Source organism: Diabrotica virgifera, chromosome 7 (assembly GCF_917563875.1).
Source record: "Diabrotica virgifera virgifera chromosome 7, PGI_DIABVI_V3a".
NCBI lineage: Eukaryota > Metazoa > Arthropoda > Insecta > Coleoptera > Chrysomelidae > Diabrotica > Diabrotica virgifera.
Genome location: NC_065449.1, coordinates 161,608,189 through 161,634,951, shown reverse-complemented (window position 1 = coordinate 161,634,951; position 26,763 = coordinate 161,608,189). Strand labels below are relative to the sequence as shown.

The 26,763-nt window shown below is 32.3% G+C and overlaps 1 protein-coding gene across 1 annotated transcript in view; it reads left to right on the top strand.

Moving 5' to 3' along the window:
- LOC114338977 (nose resistant to fluoxetine protein 6) overlaps nt 1-26,763 on the top strand; it is a 245,020-nt gene that overhangs the window by 132,272 nt on the left and 85,985 nt on the right. Inside the window, exon 2 of the mRNA XM_028289603.2 lies at nt 876-994. Coding sequence (XP_028145404.2) covers nt 876-994 — 119 coding nt within the window. The remainder of the gene's footprint in view (nt 1-875; nt 995-26,763) is intronic.

Genomic DNA, 26,763 nt, shown 5'->3' with positions numbered 1-26,763 from the left:
ACTATCGATTAAACATCAAAACCGGCCATCATGCAAAAGTCATCTGTCATTACTGTCATACGAATTTTTTATTTCGTCTAAAATTAAAAAAATTTCCTCAAAGTTGTAAGTAAGTGTTAATGTTTTTTATGATTGACGATACAATTTTGTACGCACCACCTCAATACTCTTTATTGAACGCGTTTGTTCCTCTGCTCGTAATATCAGACTCGTTCGATAAAGAGTCCCTTTACTGACTGACTTTACTGAAATTGGTTAAACAATTTTTCGACCGCGGTACCGCGTGACACCCTGTGTAAGTTTGTGCAAAAAATCGAATCAGAATAATTTACCTAACGGGGGCGACGTTACAGACTATACTAATAAGTAGTTGAAACGGTCAAAACAAAGAAACGTACACTCATCAAAAATGCACTTGAGATTCTCGTATAATCAACATTTACTGAATCGATCCAGGAAGAGTCAACTCTAACTAGTAAAAGTTGATTTAAATTTTTAAAATCAACTTTTACTGCTCGTTTCAGTTAGAGTTGACTCCAACTAGTTGGAGTCAACTCTAACTGAGAATCAACTTGAACTGTAACATATACAATCTTAAGATTCGATTCGAGCAATAAAATAACCGCTAGACAACGTTTCCTTATTTTTTGATTAATTGCCCAGCAGTATTATTTATTGCTATTTAGACGTAAATAACTTGGAAACAATTGAGGTAATATTACAACTTTTGACTAATTTATTTTATTTTTGCCGTACTTTGGTATACTATAACTTCTAATTTTATTATAATAATTTTCAGTACAAGTGTAGTTAGGGTCCATAAAAATTATATTTGTATTATTAAGATTTTAATACATTTTTTATTTTTTTTACAGTGGACGATGCAAGTGGTAGATACTCAAGTGGGTGGTTTTGGGGAAACAATTACTGGATTGGATCCCAAAATTTGTGTGAGCACATCAATCCAAAAAAGCAGATTATAATAATTTCTCAAGTAAGTGATCACGTAATTTCACATAATATATTATAAAATTTATCTAGAGTCATCGAAACAAATCTTAATTAGGATTACCTCTGACGTATCGTATTTATGAGACTTCTTGATAGTTTAGTTACCACCAATCCTTTCAGTGCTAACGTGAAATATTTTGACATAAGTGCTAACGTCCGTCTCTGGGACCGTATGTTTATACATGCCCTAGTATTGTAAATTTTACAAATTTTTAAAATTTAATTACTTCAAGGGTCTTATTAGATACTTTTTTATTTAAAATAAATGCAGTTTTATTTAAAAATTATATTTATAAACATTTATTTTGACAAAAACAATTCCTTTAAAAAACAAGCAACTATTCTAAAAAGTGAGAAAAAAAAACCCTAAAATCTTAATATAAACAAAAAATTTGATGAGTTATTTTTAAACTAAAGACGAAATTATCCACTTATAATAACCACACTTAAGCAATTTAACCTTTCAGTGCTAACGTGAAGTATTTTGACATAAGTGCTAACGTCCGTCTCTGGGACCGTATGTTTATACATGCCCTAGTGCTGTAAATTTTACAAATTTTTAAAATTTAATTACTTCAAGGGTCTTATTAAATACTTTTTTATTTAAAATAAATGCAGTTTTATTTAAAAATTATAGTTATAAACATTTATTTTGTCAAAAATAATTTCTTAACAAAAACAAGCAACTATTCTAAAAAGTGAGAAAAAAAGCCCTAAAATCTTAATATAAACAAAAAATTTGCTGAGTTGTTTTTAAACTAAAGATGAAATTATCCACTTATAATAGCCATACTTAAGCAATTCTAATAATACGAAGTAACTTTAAACTTAAAAAGTCAATCTTTTTCTGAACATTCCAGACATATACCCTTTATGTGTTCTAAGCACATCCATTTTTATTACACGAGTAACAACTGTACTTTGTTTTTCGACTTTTCGTAGTTCATTTCTATTTCTAAAAAGTAAAAAAATAATATTTTATTCACTAAAAATACAACACTAAAAGTTACAATCCTTACCTTTAGTACAGCCGCAAAAGCTAACATCCGTCTCTGAGACCGAAATCTTGTGTAACGAACGAACTATGTATCTACGTTCAACAATATTTTAATACTGACAACGGTTAGGTAAAATATGAAGCTATTGAATGACCTAGCCCGAACATCGGAATAGATTGTTAATTATCGGTATGAATAGGTTAGCTCCGTCTATGAGACCATGCGTTAGCACTGAAAGGTTAATAATACGAAGTAACTTTACACCTAAAAAAAGTCAATATTTTTGTGAACATTCCACACATCTACCCTTTATGTGTTCTAAGCACATAAATTTATTACATGAGTAACAACTGTATTTTGTTTTTCGACTTTTCGTAGTTCATTTCTATTTCTAAAAAGTAAAAAAATAATATTTTATTCACTAAAAATATAACGCTAAAAGTTACAATCCTTTCCTTTAGCACAGCCGCAAAAGCTAACATCCGTCTCTGAGACCGAAATCTTGTGTAACTAACGAACTATGCATCTACGTTCAACAATATTTTAATACTAACAACAATTAGGTAAAATATGAAGCTATTGAATGACCTAGCCCGAAAATCGAAATAGATCGTTAATTTTCGGTATGAATAGGTTAGCTCCGTCTATGAGACCATGCGTTAGCACTGAAAGGTTATTCACTGAATGACATTTAAACTTTTCTGTTTGGTTATAAATGTTAAGTTTGATCATAAACGTATATTTACAAAAAAATGAATAAACGTAAATACAAATGGTACCTATTCAACACGTAAATCGCAAAATGTAGGTAATAGCTATTTGTATATCAAGGGAGGAAAGTGCTACTTTTCCTCCCGAGAATGACGTTTCAAGGAAGGAAAAGGCACTTTACTCCCATGTTATATATATGGTTTTTCCACCTTCCTCAAATAACAAGTCATTTTTTCATGTTTACTTAATTTATTTATGTAACTAACCAACAAAATTTATTAGAACTAAAACTAACAAGTAGGTACAATATAACTGTCAACTGTCAAATATACCTAAGTCAAATTATTAATGTAAACATTGTTAAATCAAAATAACAATTTACCGTTTTTTACCATTCTGCAAAATACAGGTTGTTTTATAAATAAACGTTAAAATGTATAGACACTTACGTAATAGAAAATAGATATTGTACAGGGCGTCAATAAGTTATATTTCATGAATGAAATACCATGACGTCACTTTTACTTTTCCTCCCTAGGGAGGAAAAGTACAACTTTGCTCCCTCCAATCAGCTCTGGAAAAGTATACTTTCGGTAGAGGTAGGTGGAAAACATTATTTAATATTGGATCTCATGAAACGTTGTAAAAATATTCTACATATTGCAAATGGACGTAGCAAATCCTTTAAAGTCTAGGATAAATAAGTTTGCAGCGATTGATTTACAAGCAAAGAAAAAGCATTTGCTTCACCTCAAACAAATACCTACTTCAAAATATATGCATAGTCACGGTTTCAATTAAATAATTATTTCTGTAAACAACATTTTGATCTGGCAAAAGCTCTGATTTATTTCCATTATTATATTAAGGGTGAACTGGAAGGTGTCGACACCTTCGTATATTTAGGCTAGCTGCTAATTAAAGATAACAATGTCAGTGAAGAAATTAAAAGAAGAATAGTGCTCGCCAATAAGTGCTACTATGGCTTAAGAAGACAGATGGCCTCAAAAATACCTAGAAAAATTAAATTGACTGTCTACAAAACACTAATAAGAACAGTGCTAACATATGGCTCAGAAACTTGGTCACTTACTCAGAATGACCAAGAACTGCTCAAGCGTTTTGAGCGAAAAATTTTAAGACGAATATATGGTGGCATAAAAGAACAAGGTTTGGGCGCAGGCGTTACAACTTTGAGTTGTATAGAAATTTTGGAGAACCTGACGTTGTACAATTCATTAAGGTAGCACGCCTTACATGGATAGGTCATGCAATCAGGCGAGAGGAAGATGCCATAGTCAGAAAAGTTTTTGACCGAAGAGGGCCGATAGGACAACGAGCAAGAGGAAAACCGAGACTTAGGTACCAAGACAACTTAGAAACTGATTTAAAATCTATTGAAATTAGAGCATGTAGAAGAGTTGCCAGAGACAGGGGCGAATGGAGGATTGTTCTGAAGAAGGCTTTGGCTCATAAAGAGCTGTAACGCCACTGATGATGATGATTATATTAAGGAAGACTTCGAAACAGATATTATTTTTAAAAAAAATTGAAAACTCAGATTTTGATTGGAAATAAGCCACAATTTTACTAAAAAAATGATTTTATTAACGTTTCGACGTCCAAATCGGATGCCGTTGTCAAAATACAAAAAATATTAATGAATTAAACAAAAATGTTGTTGTTTAGTAAAAAATTCTTCTAATAATTGATTTAATCTGACTCATTTATATCGGCAATTCAGACATAGTTATATTATACATTTTAAACTAGAAGACTTTAAAATGATATTGCCAATATTTATGAGCTGCGCAACTTTGATACGATAATTATAAAAAAAAATGCATTGAAATCCAGATCCCCTAATCGTTTAAGCATTATAAAGTGAGTACAAAGACATACAAATTTTTTTTTGTAATTCTATCTTCAATTTACCCTGCACTTCTCGTAGACTATTATCGATAAGGTAGAGTTGTCATTATTTTGGGTCGCGCCCCTCCTGATGTTCGTTTTATCTAGCAGTTGTTAATAGATTGCGCGACAATATAGTTTTTGCAATTTTATTAAATACGAGATTAGAAACATTGATACGCACAATTCCCCGACGCGCACCATTAGCCGACTCTTCCTTAAGTTTTTCTATTCGCTCAATCCTGTTCCAATAGGGAACTTGCATAAATTTTTAAATATTAAAATAATATTAAAAAACATAAGGTAACATGATCTTAAAACACTTGCATGCGAAAAAAACAAATATTTTTAACCCGTACGCTTATTGCGACGCTTTGAAAATGCTATAAAATTCAAATATCTCAGGAGGCTCTTGAACGTCCTTCTATTGATCTGACGTCACGGACCACAGTCAACCGGGCTAGCAGTCGAAACCAACGCGGTTAGGGTATTACGGCTATTGTTTATTACATTTTAATCATATTTAAATGGAAATTACCAACTATTATTTGTATTCTTGCATAGTTCTACAATCAGTTTATTTAGTTTCAAAGTGAAATTTATAAATTTTTAAAAATTACTAATGTGTTTAAAACGTATAAGTACTCACGAGGGTTTTTCAAAAGAAAGCGATTATATAGGTTATTTACTTTAATTGAAAATTCCTAGGTATTATTTATGTTCATCTTATATTATATTGTAAGTAGTTCCCCAATCAGCTTAGTTTCAAACTGAAATTGATAAAGTTGAGTGATACTTTGTAAAGAGTTTAAATCGCATAATAAATATGACGGACGAGGGGTTTTCAAAAGGTCCATCTGACAATTTACCTACCGTTGATGTCTTTATGGTGGCAAATTTTATAAAAAGTAGTGAAAGCTATTCTTAGTATTGCACTTTTTGTATTCAGGCCATGTTAAGGACTGTTTAACAGAATCTTATGGTTTTTCAATTTCAATTTCTAAGCAATCGATAATACAAAATACTTTACTATAACGAGCTCGAAATGCTAAGGGTAAGTTTAATTTAACTGAACTCACGTGGGGATTAAAAATACAAGATCTTAAATATTTACTAAGTAATGGAACAGATTTTGCAAATATCATCTCCAAATCATCATCTCCAAGAGACATAAATGTTTGTCATGTCCTTATCTTTTTAAGAGTTAAAAATAGATGCATTGTTTGTGTCTTACAATATTCTTCCATAAACGTATAAAATGCATATTCTGGTAGCCCCTTATACAATCTAGGTCTGTATTGTAACTTCATCTCTGTACACTTCAGAAACAAACTTTTAAATTGTTTTGCTTCCTCTTCTTTCGCATCTTCATCACAAGATAAATAATCACTTTTATTTTACCAACAGTCTTCACTACCACTATATTCACTATTATCTTCAAATACAGAACTTCTTGATTCACTTTTTGTATCTTCAAATAATATTTGCAAGTCTTTTATATGTGAATTTCCTGCATCCTTATTATGTAATTTCAATGGCGACAACCCGACTGTAACACTCCTTTGAAATTTACACTGAATATCTTTACTTCTGATTTTGATGTGATTTTGTGTTGATGCATTATTTAGTTTTTGAGGTAAAGCTGATTGGTTTAATTCAGGTAATGATTGTACTAATTTTGTGAAATTAGGATCACACTGTCTCTTATCATCATTGTCCTCTAAAACAGACTTATATGTAGAAGCGGCATCTTCAAGAAGCTGTCGTTTAACCCTTTTAAGGGCTTCTTCCCTCACAGGCTGAGAAAAAGCTCGTTTTCTATCTAGTTGACAATCAAATATGTGCGAGACAACAACTGGCTTAATAATTTTGGGACCACCCATAATCTTGAATTTCATATAGTTATCCATATCTTGTTCCAACTGCAACAAATAAACAAGTTTAAGTAGGCACCTTTCATGAAACGACAACTAATATTTTTTTAAATAGAAAATAGGTACCTAATTACTATAAATACTCACATCGAAATGATCCTCACAGACATAAAGACCTTTGCTTTTTTGTGAAATATCCTTTTTATCTCGCATGCATGCCTTTAGCCATTTTAATCGACGTTTTGGTTCTACTGGTAGAGTAAAAAAATGTTTGTTGGATGTTCTAACAGTTGTGCTTTTGCATCCCGGCACTATAAAGTACTTATATTGCGCAGATTTGTTTTCCATCTTGATAAAATATATTATACACTAAATACACTAAACTACACTAAATACAATAACATAAATACCGAGCAAACAACACAGTTATTCGACACGCACAACTGACAATGGCAAACTGCATTCAATGCAATAGCCCACCGAACGGGCGAACGATACGAGTGGTTGGTGACGTCAGATCCCAGCTCGCGCTTTTGAAGTTGTTCGAAACGGAAATTTTTGGCGCGGAAATATTATCAGTTGTTGTACGTACACTATTCATTGTTAAGACGTAATATTTTGAATATAACATTTTTAAACATAAATTAACAATTTTATGCAAAAAAAACTTTAAGTGCAAGTTCCATTCCAATATTCTTATAAAGGTGTGTATCACCGTCCAATTGCTTTTACAACTTTGCATTAAATTCTAAGAGAACGATAATAATTTTTAGTTATTATCGTTCGAGATTTTATTTATTGTTATTTCCAGCAGATTGTAGTAGCTTTAGATTTAATTTTCTGGTGCTGTGTATGTACAAGTATCACATTGGATAAGATGACTTTGGATTGGATTGATTTAAGGCGTACACACCGTATTTATTGTTTTTAACATTATATTTAAAAAATGAATAATAATTAATGTGAATAACATAGTAAATGATATTAGTGTAGAAAGAAACATAAATGTTTTCATGTTTGTCTGGTCGAAAATGAACTGATAGCAGTATCTATACTAAATTTGCAATCAAGATACAGTAGAAATGAACAAACCAAGACACGTTAAATTAAGGGCACTATCCCGAGTCCAAGTCATGATTTCCAAAGTTTATACATTGTAAATTATGATTCGAAAGTGCTCCTGGTAGCATTCATCGTGTCTTGGTTTGTTTATTTCTATGCATCTTGATTGTAAATTTAGTATATTAATAAAAATGATAAATCGGTGAAAGGTTTGACCTCATAGACACAAGCTTTTCTAAAATCAAGTGGACGAAAGATCACTTAGGGGCAATAAACAATTGTAAATAATAATATTGAATAAGGAATCGTCAAATCAGCACAGACATGTTTAACAGAAGGGACATAATAATAATTGTAGTACCTATAAGAGTCAAATTAGAGTAACATACTATTAGTGTAGAAAACTTAAATTAATGTACTAAAAATAACAATAGTGTCCTAATAATTTAATGCATTTTTAATTCCTGGTTCTTCCCAAGGCAGCGTCACGGAAAAACTTGCTACAAAAAGGCACCTCTACGGTTGTATTCTTTATTTTTAATATTAATATTCTAATTTTTAATATTATAATGTTAACATTCGAAAACTATACTTACAAAAAGTGGATTTCTATCTATATACCAAAATCTGAATAAACTTTTCATATTTCTTCCTTATGTAATATCCTTAGAAAGGATTGTAAAACGTATGATAGATATGCCAGGGATAAATATTCTCATCCATACAGCAAACACATGCATATGAAAAATAAAACATAAACGTTAAATAAAAACGAAAAAATTTAAAACATAATAAAAAAAAAGAATGTGTGGGTGCTTTGTACGCACGTAAGAAGTTGTACTTCTATTATATGATTTAAATGAATTAACTATACTTAAACAGTTTGTTTGTATTTTATTTAAATATTAAACTAATTTTAATACTTAGGTACTACTTTCCAAAAAACCTTATTAAAACAATACCAAAACTTAAAAAAAAGGCAAGGCAACATGTGGTGTTCCTAAGCGGTCACCCATCCAAAACATAACCGCACTAAACACTGCTTGACTACGGTTATCGGGTGACAACTGTGTAAGTCAGTGTGTTATGGCCGTAAAATTGATACCAAATGCATTATTTAGACAGATTGTACAGATAATATTAAGATTGCTTTTTAATCTTCTTCTCATCATATTTTAATACCTATTATCCTATTCCCGACGAAGACAAATCCAAAGACACAAAAAGTATAATAAATATATTTACTAAAAACACCAATATATTTTTTCACACTTTATTTGCACTGATATATACGTAACATGAAAGATTTAGCAATTAACAATTAACTTCATACTGTCTGTGTGCGCGTAGTTCATATAGGGCCTACTGTCGTTTTATAAAAATTCACTTTCAACATTTTTCCCAATTGCGCCTAAAGAAGTCTAATTTCAAAAAGAATTCAAAACGTAAATACAAAACTCATCAAAATTTTTAAATAACTGGTTTTCAATATGGACCAAAGTAGTAAAAACTGAAAAATATAAAAATGTATCAAAATATGTGTAATATTTTTTATTGGTCATTGGCCACTGCAATAAAAGTTAAAGGTTGTTTTATACCACGCGTTACCAAATTTCGTTAAACTATTAACTGTGGTTAGTGTAGTGGTTATAAAGAGATTTAATTACAAGACAAAACAACAATAGCGCTATTGTTTAACTTGCAAATTAACCACAAATAGTTCAATATAATATTATAAAACAGCAGAGTTGTATAACAATAATTTAATTTTAAATAAGAATAATTTGTTATTGATATTTTAGTCATGAAAAAAATTAGAAATCGGATGTTATTACAATAAGACTGGCTAAATAATTTGATAGAAGAAGAAATGCAGAGAGAAAATGGAAAACTCCTCTAGTTGAACGGCATTTGATCCACTATTTGCACAATATAAGGTTTAAAATAAGCACTTACATAAGTAAAAAATGACGAAAAATTAAAAGACAACTGACAAAATATATACAATATAAAGATAACAGATCACAGGATGTACGGTATGCGGCAAAATAAACGTATATCGACATACGTAAAAATTCATATGCCTCAAATTTTTATGTGTCAGGCGCGGAAACGTACTGAGTTGTTTCCGAACGTCGTTATAACGTATGTGAATGTGGTGATAATGTTAGGTGCTTCACAATGGTTCTCAGTTTTGCAGAAAAAAATTTATGGTGGGGTACTATTTTCGCTTATACGGAAAAGGTCACAAAAACGGTCCAAGCTTAAAATCAACAATGGTTTCAGCAGGACGGGACAACCTGTCACACTGCCAGGCAGTGCCGGTTTATCCACTGGGCGCTTGGGGCGGGCGCCCAGGGGCCCGCCCTTCCTTTTAATCATAAAAAAATTAAGACGCTAAAATAATCTACATATTCTCCGAAAAAAATCTCATAGGCAGATACGCCAATACACTGCAAAAGCCTATGTTCTATTGTTACATCTCTTCACGCCTATACACAGTGGCGTACCGGCGTAGTTTAGCCCCACAGGGGCGTCAGTGTTTGTGGCGGGGCCCTTTTCCAAAAACTACAGAAAGTTGTCAGACTTAGCTATGTCTCGAATTGCATCCAAAATAATCTCATAAACGGAGTTTTTTTAGTTTCTAATAATTTTATTTTGAATTTTGGGGCTTAAATAATAATAAGTATATCTCACTTTTCGGCTTTAATATTTATTTATGATATAAGTGTTAAAAGTACACGTTTAAGGCACGCATGTGAAAGTTTGCAGAATGAGCGATAGCGAGTTCTGCAATTCACATGAGTGCCTTAAAAATGTACTTTTTAACACGCATGTCATACAATATTTTTTCTACAAACGTAATTACAGGACCATATCTACAAAAACTTTTACTTGAACTTGACTGACATTCCATTTTTATATATTTTTTTTGACATTACATCAAAATTGCCTATACGGTCAATACGAACTGCAGTGTCTTAAAAATTTTTTAAAGCACTAGTGCCTTAAAGTAGCATTTTTAACGCTCGTATGGAGTGCTAAAAATTACATTTTTAACACGGTTGTAGAAAAAATAAGTTCTTTTAAAATAGGAACAAAATAAGTTCTTTTAAAATAGTTAACCGAAAGACAAAAATATATAGATATACATACATCTAATTTATAGATAAAGAATTAGGTCAGGGTAATAAGACAAAAATATACCATGTTCGTGACACTTCAGCAGCCATGGTACTGAAGCGTTTTTTTCGACAGGTAATACCTATAGGAACAAATTACAACTATTTCCTGCGTAGAAACTGGCGACCATTTTTATTTATAAACATTTAACTGTCAAAAAATTGCATTTTCCCATTTTTTTCAAATCAACGGAAAACAGTGAAACATGATTTTTTTAGTACAAATGTCTTCGAGATTATGGAAAAAGCTTTAAAATGACGTATTACAAAGTTTGATATACTCATTTATTGCTAATTTAATTGCGAAAAAAGCTCGGAATTGCAAAAAAATATTTTCGCAATAACTGTTGTAAAAATTAGTGTACAGCTTTGAAATTTTTGTCAAATGAGGGTTCTTTGGTGCTTAATATGTGATAAAAATTTCAAAGCGGTTCATTTAATTAATTTTATTCAAATTGTTTATCCCAGAGAGCATTTTTTTGCAATAACATAAGTCAGACAAAAATGACCTTAGAACCATTCCACAGGTGTCAAAATCTTTTTTCCAAAAATAACTTTTTTACCCTGTTTTAAGTGCACAACTACCAAGTAATGTTATCTATATCATAATTGATAAAAAATTGTAATAAATATGTATAATTTCTTATGTAACAAAATAAAAAGTTTACAAGGAAAGATTTACGATACATTTGCATATTATTTATTACTAATAAATGCATTTTTTATTCAATTTTTTAAACCAAGTTGAAAATATAGCTCATGCTCTTTCATTTGACACCTGTGGAATGGTTCTAACGTCATTTTCTTTTGACTTATGTTATTGCAAAAAAATGCTCTCTGGGATAAACAATTTGAATAAAATTTAAACAATTGAATGAATCGCCATGACATTTTTATCACATATTAAGCACCAAAGAACCCTTATTTGACAAAAATTTCAAAGCTGTACACTAATTTTTACAACAGTTATTGCGAAAATAATTTTTTTGCAATTCCGACCTTTTATTGCAATTATATTAACAATAAATGAGTATATCAAACTTTGTAATACGTCATTTTAAAGCTTTTTCCACAATCTCTAAGATATTTGTACTAAACAAACCATAAGTTTCCCTGTTTTCCATTGATTTGAAAAAAAAAGTGAAAAATGCCATTTTTTACACTTAATTGTTTATAAATAAAAATGGCCGCCAGATCCTACGCAGGAAATAGTTACAATTTGCTCTTACAGATATTACCTGTCGAAAAAATGCTTCAGTACCCTGGTTGTTCAAGTGTCATGGAAAAAAACCTTATTACCCTGGACTAAATAGATTTTTCTCGAAAATGCCAATACCCAAACAATTAATAGGTACGCACTCTTTCAAACATTCAAAAGTAAAGCGATTACAAAAATTGCAATTTGGCATTATACCGTGGCCTCTAAGGCTAGCACTCCACTTGCGATTTGTAGTCGCGGCGACAAAAAAATCGCTGTCGCAGAAAATTTAGAGTCTAGAAAATTAGTCGCTGTTTTCAGAACCGCGAATTGAATGCTACAAGGATGTGACATCAGCTTTTAGATGTTTTTTTACTCTAGATAAAGAACAAGTCAATACGTCAATTAATACTTTATGCGAGAAACATAAAAACGATGTTAATGAAAAAAAAAAAGAGGAAACCATTAGGTACCTATTTTGTAACGTTATGCCAAAATTTGAATAAACATACAATTTATGAGATGTTTGATGTCATCCAGGATGTAAAGGCAACTTTTCCCAATATCTTAACTTTACTGCAAATTTATTTGACGCGTCAGGTGAGCGGTCTTTTTCGGCTTTAAAAAGAATAAAAACATATTTAAGTTGGGTCAAAAAAACCTAGACGCATTATCACTATTGTATATAGAGAATGAAGAACTGGAGAAACTGAATTGTGATATATAATTATTATTTGGCAGTTTGCGAATGCCAAGTCAAGAAAAAAAGTGATCTAATTTTTGTCTTTATGTATTTTTTAGAATATGTGTTTTTGTTTGTCATGTGTTGTTTTGTGGAACTTTCTGTTTTTTATTTATGTTTTTAAAAATATTTTTTGGATTATTTATTACGTTTGCTATTCTTCTTGCTTGTCTAAAAAAATATATTTTATGGATTTTACAATAAACCTTTATAGTTAATACATGTGTTTTCTGGTTAAAAACCTGACAACGATTAGCAATGAGGGGGCCCCTAAACCTGCACCGCCCAGGTCCCGAAGTTAGGTTAAACCGGCACTGCTGCCAGGGAGTCTCTTCGAATTCTGCGCAATCATTTTGGGAGTTACCACTCACCAGAACTAACGTCATCAGATGCGTACATATGGGGAATGCTGAAGGAGTCAGACAGATCCACCGTCTGCCATTTCGGAATTACGGACTAGAATTAAAGATTTTTTCGTGCCAGAGGCAGTGGCGGATCTAGAAAATTGCCTTGGGAGGGAAAATTTGCCCTAGGGGGAACTTCCAATAAAAACCTTCCCAACAAATATAAAAAAGATAAACTCAAATTACACAAAAGACATAAATAAACTTATAGGCATTAAGTTCCCTTAATTTTTTTCCTAGCTAGCGTGTTTATTGGGTTGATTTTGTCTGTCTGTTGTTTCCGTTTCATGTCAGCTAATATATTTTTATGTTTGAACATTTTTTTTCTTTAATTTTGGACCGTGTTAGGATGGGGAATTTCCTCATTTTCCCTCCCCGTAGATCCGCAACTGACCAGAGGGCATCTTTAACATCTGTTTTATCGGGAACGTGCGTCGTCGTGAATAATGTTTGCAAGGCTATATTGTCATGTATACTAGATAGTATACAGTATGGTGCAAATGAAAAGAATAAATTCGTTATTTCGTAAACCGGCGACTTTGGGGAAAAATCCCGAAACAGGTCGATTTTTATTTTAAGTTATGATATTGCGGCATATGGTATATTAGTGACGTCATCCATTTGGGCGTGATGACGTAATCGATTATTTTTTTAAATGAGAATAGGGGTCGTGTGCCAGCTCATTTGAAAGGTTTTTTAATTCTCTATTCAGTAATATAAACGTTTACATAATTATTTATACAGGGTGTCCAATTTTTTTTATTAAATTAAAATATTTGACAAAAATTAGGGAAGCCAACCCTGCATAGGGATAAGGCAAAGAGAATGATGATGATGAAATTATTTGACAAAAAAAGAAGAATGTATGTAATTTATTTAATTCAAAATACATTTTACTGCTTTCACAAATCAGAAAACAAAGTTTATTTCACAAATAAACATTGCTTTTCGCTTAAATTAAATGTTCAAACTTCCAAGTACAGGTAGCTGGCGGGAGCTGGCTTGTACATTGAATTTAATCGAAAAGCAATGTTTATTTATAAAATAAACGTTTTTTAGTTTTCGGGTAACAGTAAAATGTATTTTTAATTAACTAAATTACATACATTCTTCTTTTTTTTCAAATAATTTAGTTAAAAACTTTTTCTGTACACCCTGTAGAAATAAGTATATAAATGTTTATATTACTGAATAGAGAATTGAAGAACCTTTCAAATGAGCTAGCAGACGACCCCTATTCCTATTTTAAAACGCCCAGATGGATGACGTCACTATTATACCATATATGCCACAATATCATAACTTAAAAATAAAAATCGACTTGTTTCGGGATTTTTCCTTAAAGTAGCCGGTTTACGAAATAACGATTTATTCCTTTCATTTGCACCATACTGTATAAATAATCATAAACATCTCAATATTCATTTCAGTACCTACTGTTTATTTTGCCTCATACTGTACCGTGTCTCTAAAATCAGAAATTATCAAATCTGAAATACACTGCGCGTCACTAAAAAGAGACTACCTAGAATTTTATAAGAATTTTTCAATACTTTTAAGTTTATACAATTTATTCAATTGTAACTAAATTCACACAATGCAGAAATACTTTTGATAGTGTCCTAAGAAATAAATTGTATGAAGCCATGGATGAGTTTTACATTCCTGATAAACTGATACGATTGGTTAAGGCTACAATGCGTAAAGTTGTTTGCAAAGTGAAAATACAGGGCGAACAATCACATGCGTTTGAAACGCATGTGATCCTCCTCTTCAACATAGCTCTTGAAAAAGGCGGTCAGAGATGCCCGAATAGATAACAGAGGAAATATTTTTAATAAATCATCCCAAATTTCGGCATATGCAGATGACGTGGACCTAGTTACCCGCACAACACGCAAGCTAGAAGAAATGTAGGTATACCACCTTCTCAAATGCCTCAAAATATATGGGCCTGCAGGTAAACGAGGAGAAAACTAAGATGATGGCATCAACACCCAACAATAGAGCCAGAAACATCGGTCACCAATTCACGGTTGATAACTCTACCTTTGAAGTGGTGGACAAATTCACATACTTAGGCTCCCTGTTCACCAAGGAGAACGTCATGACGGAAGAAATCAAGCGAAGGATAATCCTAGCAAACAAATGCTATTTTGGACTGAGCAGATTTATGAGAAGCAGAAACTTAAGCCAAAAAACAAAAATAACCATATATAAAACCTTATACAACCAGTATTGACATATGGATCGGAGGCATGAACCATTTCCAAGGCAGATGAAAACCTTCCGCTTATATTTGAACGAAGGATCCTGCGAAGAATATTCGGTGGCATCTGTGAAAATGGTGTTTGGAGGAGGAGGTACAACTACGAGGTATGCCACAGATATAAACAAAAATTTGGTGGTAGAGACGTAGTATCTCTTATCAGAATAAGAAGGCTAAGATGGGCAGGACATCTAGCAAGATCACAGCAGAACAACGCTCCTAGAAGAATCCTTATGTCACAACCTGTGGGAAGTAGAAATAGGGGTAAGCCGAAACTCAGATGGAAAGATGGTGTAGATGAGGATGGGAGAAAAATAGGCGCAGCAAACTGGTAACGGTTGGCAATGGATAGGACTGACTGGCGTAATATACTTGGGAAGGTTGAAAGTCTTTCATAGGGCTATAGCACCATTGATGATGATGATGATACCTTTAGATATATGTGCTCTGTTTTTAAACCAGGAGGAGTAATTCAAATCTACCGTGCTTGTTTGTAATTGGTCTACCGTGCTCTATGCTTGTTTGAAATTGGTCCAGCCGCAGGCAAGTTTACTCCACTGTAATGAAATTTTGACACTATTGACATTTATATAATGTTTACACTATTGGCGTTTCATAGGCTGATTAAGTTATATCGGCAATTTTTTGTGTTTTCTGCGATGTTCCTTTTTAGATTTTTAGTTTGCTTTTATATATAAAAAAACAGTTGTTTTTGGAACTATTTAGCGACACGTATTAGTATAATATAATATTTATGGATTACCGTCGAGAGCCGACATGATCAACCAAAAAAGAAGATGTAGGTATTTGGTGATTTTTCTAGTGACATTTTTGGGCGTAAATCTGTCTTTTTAGTTTACTCCTCATGGTTTAAAAACAAAGCACAGTACCTTAAGATGATCACAGCTGTAGAATTTACTAAGTGGGAGCCTTGGTCGTGTACTTTTGATAATATACATACAGGGTGATTGATTAGTAGGGTAAAGCTCAATAGCTCCGCTATAGTAATATGTAGATAGCAATAAAAATTAATAACAAAAATTATAGCCACCTTTGAGCTTCACATTACAAAATTAGTTAAAATGTTACAGGGTGTTCGATAACACAGTGGCAGACCTAACTTATGTTTTTTTAAATGGAACACCCTATATTTTATTTTATATTCGAAATCCTGTTAACTTTTCCATCACAAAAATATAAAGGTTTGTAATGTTATACAGGGTATTTACAAAGTTATAACCAATTTTGTATGAAAATCGTAACAAGTTCAACTCCCTGTATAAATAAAAATAAGCACAACAGCAATGGTTTATTAATGCCATATTTTTTTATTTATTGTCAAAATTTTTAAAAATTATTGATATTGCTAATTATTTTTATATCAAATACAGGGTGAGTCAAAACGCAAGTACATTATTTTCTCAGTAATGTTAAATGGAACACCCTGTATTTTATATCATTGAAAAGTAACATTAACGTACTTTAATTTTTATATAACATTCCCTATGCCCAAATTTATTAGTTTTCGAGATATTTTCATTTTTCAGAGCAAATTATTTTAGGTGTTTAAAATCTAAATTTTAAGTAAGCCATGACTGAATTGACAACTGAAGATTACCGATTATCAATCCGGTAATCAATGTAACACTGTAGCAAATAAAGAAATAAAAATAATTTATTAGTAATACATTTTACAAGCAAAAACACAACCACTACATGCAATATTTTTGAAACAATTAAAAACTATCTTTTTATGTAAATGCAACAAATAAACAAAGAAAATTAGTAATAAATTTTACAAAAAACACACAAACACAAAATACAATATTTTGTGAAGACAATAATTAAACACTACTTTTGTATGTAAATGTAACAATGTAACAAATAAAGAACGAAACATAATTTATCAGTAACACATTTTGCAAAAAAACATGTTTGAAAAAATTAGAAGCTACTTTTAATAAAATATTTTAAATATTTAATTACATAAATATTAAAGGTGTTCAAAATTATCTCCTAACACATTTAAAAACGATCATTGAATGAGCTACTTACTCTACGAAGCATTTGTAAATTAACACATCGAAATACACTTTGTATTCTATTTTTCATCTCATCCCTTGTTGTTGGAGGTATTTTATAAACTTCATTATTACCGTAACCCCAAAGAATCAGTCCAGTTTATTAAATTCTGGCGATTTGGGTGGCCACGCTACTGGTCCATTGAAAAATGAAAATATCTCGAAAACTAATAAATTTAGACATAGGGAATGTTTCTAAAAATTAAAGTACGGTAATGGTACTTTTCAATAGTGATATAAAATACAGGGTGTTCCATTTAAAATTACTGAGAAAATAATGTACTTGCGTTTTGACTCACCCTGTATTTGATATAAAGAAAATTAGCAATATCGACCATTCTTGAAAATTTTGACAATACGTTAAAAAATATGGCATTAATAAACCATTGTTGTTTTGCTTATTTTTATTTATAGAGGGAGTTGAACTTGTTACGATTTTCATATAAAATTGGTTATAACTTTGTAAATACCCTGTATAACATAACAAACCTTTATATTTTTGTGATGGAGAAGAATCCTGGGAACAGGATTTCGAATTTAAAATAAAATATAGGGTGTTCCATTTAAAAAAACATAAGTTTGGTCTGCCACTGTGTTATCGAACACCCTGTAATACTCTAACTAATTTTGTAATGTGAAGCTCAAAGGTGGCTAAAATTTTTGTTATTAACTTTTATTGCTATCTATTACTATAGCGGAGCTATTGAGCTTCACCCTACTAATCAATCACCCTGTATTTTGTTGCTTAATTATACGAGTAGGTATATGAGTACATGATCGTTAATGGATGAAATCACACAGATTTACTAAAACAGATGCGTAAAATCGCTTAATTAATGGAGTTGTTAACATTAAAATCTTATTTCTGAAATACACTTAATGCATACACAAGAAACTTTTTAACTTAACTTATGCAACTGTAAGGCAATGTGATAGAAACAACGAAATAACGCATTATTACATTTCCAATACGAATTACTCATTGCAGAATCTGACCTTTACCTAGTCCTAGTGGTAATAATCCGTGCATTGTTTATGTGACTAATGCAGATAAAATGCATTATAATATAATTTTATTAGGTTTTAAAAAAACCAGCCTACTTTTATACCTCATGCACAATTTCGTTTCCGAAATAGATTTGGAAATATGTAGTTTTTTATTTTAAAACTTTTTTTGATATGTGGGTTGTATTAGTTCTTGGGCCCAATATTTAAAAAAAAATAGTATATTGTACAAGTGAGAAAAAAGACATATTCCTCACGAGCGCAGCACGAGGCGAGGGCCGCAAATCAAGCGAGGGAGAAATATGTTATTTTCTCATGTGTTGTACACTGTACTTTTTTTATGGATGCGGTTTTGTCAAGAGTTCAAACTTTAAAATTAAATAATTTAGGTGCTTTTACGTATATTATACAGGGTGTCTCGAAAAGATTGGTCATAAATTATACCACAGATTTTGGGGTCAAAAATAGGTTGATTGAACCTCACTTACTTATATACAATAGTGCGCACAAAAAAAGTTACAGCCTTTTGAAGTTACAAAATAAAAATTGATTTTTTTTCATAAATCGAAAACTCTTAGAGGTTTTTTATTGAAAATGGACATGTGGCATTATTATGGCAGCAACATCTTAAAAAAAAATTAAAATGAAATTTGTGCAACCCATAAAAATTTGATGGGGGTTTTGTTACTTTAAACCCCCCCAAACTTTTGTGTACGTTCCAATTAAATTGTTATTGTGGCACCATTAGTTAAACACAATGTTTTTAAAACTTTTTTGCCTCTTATTACTTTTTCGATAAACCAGTGTTTATCGACATATTTTGAATATTTGTCGAATGCACCACATATTTGTATATGGTTAAGTACGATTATAGAAACCTGTTAATAATCTGAAAATTGATTGATAATTTACATTTTTAGGTATATTTTGAAAAAGAAGCCACATCTCGATAAAAGGTGACTTGTCAAAAAAAGACTAAGAGGCAAAAAAGTTTTAAAAACATTGTGTTTAACTAATGGTACCACAATAATAGTTTAATTGGAACGTACACAAACATTTGGTGTGTTTAAAGGAACAAAACTCCCATAAAAATTGTATGTAAATATCTTAAAAAATAAGCCGCATCTCGATAAAAACTGACTTATCCAAAAAATACTAGGAGGCAAAAAAGTTTTAGAAACGTTGTGTTTAACTAATGGCACCACAATAATGAATTAATTGGAACGTACACAAAAGTTTGGGGAAGTTAAAGGGAACAAAACCCCCATAAATTTTTTATGGGGTGGACAAACTTCACTATAGTTTTGTTTTAAGATGTTCCTGCCATATGAATGATACATGTCCATTTTCAATAAAAAATCTCTAATAGTTTTTAATATATTGAAAAAAAATCGATTTTCATTTTGTAACTTCAAAGGGCTGTAACTTTTTTTATTAGCACATTTATACTAAGGTAAGTTAGGTTCAATCGAACCATTTTCGACCCCAGAATATGTGGTATACTTTATTACCAATCTTTTTGGGACACCCTGTATACATAAATTGAAATAAAATACATACACCTGCAGGTATTTAATATTCTTAAAAATTATATACTTACGTTATTTACTTAAAATTCTAATTAAAAGTCATTTTCGGACAGTCTTGAAAGGTAATTCCTGGTAAGTTTTTGCTCCAACACATTTTATTTGACAACATTAATTGTGTTTGTATTGTGCATGTTACCATTGAAACGGCGATCATATATGCAAAACCGTACGACAACCCGTGAGAAAAAATATTTCTCACTGCAATAGCCGACTTTTCTCACTGCATGAGAAATTGTTCGTTTTGAGTATATATGTAAGTAGTGAGAGAAATTGCACATTGTATAGCATCCATAGAAAAAATTATTACCTCACACATGAGACTTTATTTTAGTTATTCATGTCGACTCAGATAACTTTTATATTTCGGAAAATTTTTGGGAGGGGGTCGTTTCGTAAATATAGAGGTTTCTAAACTTTGGTGCTTCTGACAACTGGAGTAGGTACCCTTAAAAACTTGTCGAAAAATATTACCAGTAGCTACCCACATGCCTAAAGAGAAAGGTATTTGATCCTGGAAGGTGCGTCCTCCTAGTCTTGACATACGAAGCAGAAACACTTACCTTAAAAAAAGCCGCGGCTACCAAACTGAGAGTCACACAGAGAAAAATAAAACGGTCAGTGTTAAGCCGCGTTTACACGATGACAATTGGCGAGACAATTGTCATCACGTGGTTGCGGATTGTCGGAGGCCAGTCCAGTTGAAGGAGAAGATGTTTATACGGGGCCAACTATTGCCATGGCAGTAGACAGCTAAAATATGGCCGACTGCTCGTCATCTGTTGTATCCGGTGAGGACTTAAAACTAATGTTAAATCAGCTTTACCGGCCTACACCATTCACACGGCGCCAATTGTCGCTACTCCCGGAGCAACTGAATTTTGGGCCAATTGTGAGGGCAGTTGGCAAGGCGATTGGCCTGAGGTATTTAGACGAAGACAATAATTTCATGCCAGTCAGTTGTCTTCTGACAATTGTCTCGCCAATTGTAATCGTGTAAACGCGGCTTTAGGAATAACTCTGCGAGACTGAATAAAAAACGAAGAGATCAGGGGAAGAACCAACGAGACTGACGTCACTGAAAGGATAGCCAGACTAAAATGGAGATAGGCAGGACACATAGCCAGAATGACAGATGGGCGATGGACAAAGAGGTTATTGGAATGGAGACCAAGGGAAGACATGAGAAGCGTCGGTCGACCACCTACAAGATGGACCGACGATTTAATAAGGCTAAATAAAAACTGAATGAGACCGGCACAAGACAGACGAGGTTGGAAACAGGAGGAAGAGGCCTATGTTCAGCCATGCAATTTTGAGACTGGTTGATGATGTTGATTAGCAGTAAATTTTAAGTATTTTTATCAAACAATCCTGCAAAAAAAACATTATTTATGACTCCGTAATTCGCCCCCATAGGGTGCGCACGCATCTTAAAAAATACTAAAATTTACACCCTCGCAGTTGAGCTTTACCTACAGGAGTATTTGATAGAAAATGTTTACAATTAACTGGTAATATCGTCCGACAAAGGACCCCGCAAAAACCTTATGGGAAATGGCTCTCTGTCAAATACTCTGAAACTTTGGGTTCCGATAGTCATTCATGTGTAGGTGTAGAACAAAAGACTCAATGGGCGCGTAGCTCCAAAAAATCATGGCTTTAAGATATAAGCCTCTGAAGTTATAGGTACAGTGAGGACGTTTAAGTTGGAATAAATTCATTTTCTCGAGAATCGGCGACTCTGGAGATAAATTGCGAATCAGATCGATTTTTATTTTTAAATTATAATTTTTTGGCATATATATCATACTAGTGACGTCATCCACCTGGGCGTGATGACGCAATCGATGATTTTTTAAATAAGAATAGGGATCGTGTGGTAGCTCATTTGAAAGGTTACTTAATTCTCTATTCACTAATATAAACATTAATATAATTATTTGTACAGGGTGCCCAAAAAAAATTTTTGAATTAAATTAATTGAGACAAAAAGAAGACTGTATATAATTTATTTAATTCGAAATATATTTTACTGTTGTCTGAAAACAGAAAAAATGTTTATTTGATAAATAAATGTTGTTTTTCGCTTAAATTCAATATTAAAGCTGCCATTCACCTGCCTCTTAGCACTTTAAACATTTAATTTAAGCGAAAAGCAATGTTTATTTTTCAAATTAACATTTTTTTTCTGTTTTCTGACAGCAGTAAAATGTATTTCGAATTAAATAAATTATACATATACATTCTTCTTTTTGTCTCAATTAATTTAATAAAAAAAAATGTTGGGCACCTTGTAAAAATAATTATGTTAATGTTTATATTAGTGAATAGAGAATTGAATAACCTTTCAAATAAGCTATCACACGATATCTATTCTTATTTAAAAAAAATCATCGATTGCGTCATCACGCCCAGTTGGATGACGTCACTAGTATGATATATAAGCCAAAATATTATATTTTAAAAATAAAAATCGACTTGATTCGTAATTTATCTACAGGTCGCCCATTCTTAAGAAAATGAATTTATTCCAACTCAAACGTCCTCACTGTACCTATAACTTCAGAGGTTTATATCTTAAAACCATGATTTTTTGGAGCTACGTGCCTATTGAGTCTTTTGTTATAGACATCAAGTACTAACAGAACCCAAAGTTTCAGAGCATTTGACAGAGAGTCATTTCCCATAAGGTTTTTGTGGTTTCTGTACTTTAGTTGTAGGACGCACCAAAATTTAGGACGCACCCTCCTACCGAAAATTTTCCGAAACAGAAAAGTTGACTCGACATGAATAACTGAATAAAAAAAGTCTCATGAGGGAGGTAAATTTTTTTTTTGGTGGGCCCAAGACGTATAAAAGCTACTTTATTGTGACTAATGTTTAAGTATTTGATATTTTTACATAAAAGTTGGACAAAACGATGGTCCATTAGTCATTAGTCTCAATAGCTTGTATTGAAAGCATTATGAAATTTTTACATTGGATACAGATCCTCTTTCCCACAACCAGTAAAAATGAGTGAGTTTATGGCTAAGTTACTTTCGCTTTGTGAATACTCGTAGTGTTTTTGTCTGTGTAAGGTGTTTTGTAAGATATTATTGGTATTTGATTTATTTTAATGCGGCAGTTAATAATCTTGTAGTTTTATTCGTGGATAATTACTTTACGGTTACTAAAAGTCACTTTAACACATTTTGATGTGATGGCTTTATTCTCTACTTTTCACTACTGATATTTCATATTTCATACGACATGATAAACTTTGGAAATTGTTCGACAGCCATGTCTAGGTCCAGTGTATGTCTTCATCGTATTTTTAACCCCATTTATGCATTGCCTTGCTATCTCTGCTTGGTGCGGATATGTTGTCACGGCCTTAAGTGCTATAGACTGTTTCATGTTAAGAACGGAACGTTCTGATTAGAATGCGCACGCCGTCTGATTAGAATGAATCGTATATCGACAGTCTAGTAGCAACACGTGCCTGAGAGATTTGGCAACACTGATCTGCATAAGCTCAACGTTCCATTCTTAAGTTGAAATAAAGTATAGAACACGTTTTTTGGCGGAATTTATGACAATATTAGTATTTTGCTTTTAAATGGTAGGACCTACAATGAACACAGGGCCGTAACTACCATTGGGGCAACTGGGGCAGTGCCCCGGGGCCCCCGACCACGGAGGCCCCGTTCATAGATTTTAACGGGAAAAAAAATATGTATTTTAAAAGCCGATCCCAACGAAATATGACACAATTTTAAAAAGACCGCAACATAGTTTTAATTTTTCACTTAGGAAATTAGTCTTCTAGACTAAAATGCAATTGGAACATAACAGGTCCCCTGAGGCCTGAGCTAAGCTGGGGCCCCCGAGAACTTAACATAAAAATTTAAATTATTACTTAAGAAATTAGTTATTTCGGCGTAATAAAACCTAAAATGCCATTAGGCTAAGCTGGGGTCCCCGACACATTTCGTAAACATTTAAATTGTGACTGAGGAAATTAGTTATTTTGGCGAAATAAAAACTAAAATGAAACCGGAATAGGGACAACAGGTCCCAGCTACTTTGTCTTAATCAATTTACCCCAGACCACATCTTGGTACGTGAAAGGAACCACATATTGAAAAGAAAGGTATACATAAGATAAAATGAGCGCATTAGGATCAGTCCCACCAGTACACTGATTAGCTTCACTGAGTGTGCTTGGCTCACACTGCAGTAGCTTAAAGCACCTTAAGGTGCATTTAAATCAAAGTGAACACGAACGAAGAAACGAATTCGTATGTGTTCGCTTGGTGATTCGTTCGGTACAAAGTAAGACCATTTACATCAGTGGCGGCTCGTGACCTCAGTATGCGGGTAGGCTACACATATACTTCGGGTAGGCGACAAAAAATATCCTACAATTTGTAATACATTTTGAGCCGTCTTGCAATACTAAATGTAATCTATGGGCGCAACAATGTGTAAAAATTGCTTTTGGAGCATCTACTTTAATTTTTGATTGTAATCCGTTTAAAGAGCCAGACATTACACTTGCACCATCGTAAAATTGAGCAATTAATTTATTTTTGTAATCATATGGCTCAAGCACGTTTGAAATTAAACTATATAGGACGTCTGCAGATCTATTCTCGCTAACATCAAAAAACCCTAAAAACCTTTCTGTTACCTGACCAACTTTGTTAACAAAACGGATTGTTAAAGTACACTGTGATTTTTCGGTTATATCAGTAGTATCGTCCGCTAGTATAGAAAAAAATTGACTTTCATTAATTTCTGTTGAAATTTCATTTTTTACGTAATCGGCAAGGCAATCTATTAAATCATTTTGTATTGTTTTTGACAAACCCGTGAACACCCCTTCTATTTTTTAACATGATCCTGGATTTCCTGATCGCGTTTAACTACTAAATTAAAAATTTCTTTAAAATTACCCATGTTTGAAGAATTATGGCTCTCATCACGACCGCGAAATGCACGTTCTTGTTTTACTAACAGAATTGTAACATCAATTTCTTCAACTTGTTCAATCTTTTTCAACTTCTTCATTATATATCTTATTAGATAGAGAAATTTGTCCAGCTAAAGCACTGTCAATAGTTTGTTTATTTTTTTCTAGCCGTTTTAAACCTAAGCAATTGTTTAAATGTTCTTTCGAAGATTCATGTTTTTTTACACTAGCTGATAAATTTTTCAAATCTGAATATCCCTGACTCACCCAAACATTTTGCTTCAAATTTGAGAGCAACAGACAAGGCCAACAGAAAAGTGAATTTTTAAAATAACTTCCGCTTAGCCATTTATGATTTTCATACCATATTGTTTTAAACGATCTCGAAAATGGTCGATTGTCTTTTGTCTTATCTGTGGATAAAATTGTTAAATTTGGTAAAGGCCGGCCCGTTGAAATAATTTCTGATCTTTCTTGATTTTGGCGCCTTGAAAAAGGCGTCTCGATCAAACTGCATATTACATCGTTTAAAATATTCATATTCGATGACTAAAGTTTTTCCACCAATAAAACTAACACACCTACGTTTCAACAACGTCAAATATTACTTATTTTATTTATGTATCAAATAATAATTTACTCTTCGAATAAATTGATAAGTTAACAATTAACCTCGCTTTAAATTTTTAATTATCTATATAATCTAATAACACAATTCGTCAGTTTAACTTTAAATTATCCAAATTTTATTGAAACACAATAAAAATTTAATGGACGACTGACAAATAACTATTCACAGATTTATTTGTCGTTAGTGAATTATTACTAAATTAATATAAAATTAAAATGCCCTTCAGTAGACCGATCTCAAATTTACCTGTTTATTATTCAGTTTTCATAAACAAATTTAAATTGTCCTAACTAGTTTTATTTAATACTTAACCTAGTAATAACAGCCAAAATCAAAAAACAATTATTTAAAACAGTTTCACAAGACACAAGAGAAGCAACTGATAAAATTTTGTAGGTCCGGCTATAAGACTCTGTGCCTATCCGCCCTTTCAAAATCGTAGAATACGGTCGCTACCAGCAGACCTGCAGCAGGCCTGCTCGCGTAAACAGAGAGAGAGATCGCACGTCAATTCGGTGTTGGCGTCGTTCTATTTCAGGCTACGTTTTCAAGTGCCTGACCAAGGAAGAATATAGAATCTTATACAGTACTACTGATACTACAAGGAGCGTATAATAATTATAACTACGAAGAAAATTTTTTGGATATTTTTAAAAATAATTTGGATCATCTTTGCTATTTTATTGTAGGTATTGTGTCAAAATTTATAAATTACAATTTTTAAATAAGTAATTTATATTAATAATTTATATTATTGTACTACATTTGAAGAGGGTAGGCGGCGCCTACCTTGCCTACCCCGACAGGCCGCCCCTGATTTACATTGTAGCGAACGAACGCATTCGTTGATAATCCGTCCGCAATGTCAGATACAGATGAAGCTGTAATCATTAGCGCTGCTAATTTTATAGTTATTGCAGAACATGCTGAAAAAAAAATAAAGAAGAGAGTGTGGTGTTCCCATAGGAGGGAAAATGCGCTTTCAAGGGGTTAAATATCGAACATTTTTCTGGACCCCCCCTTGCGCTGGGGGTAAAGGGGCCCCAGATCACATTTGACCCGGGGCCCCCAACATAGTAGTTACGGCCCTGAATGAACACCAATTCTTTCAATGTATCTTTCGACATTCTGTAAAATG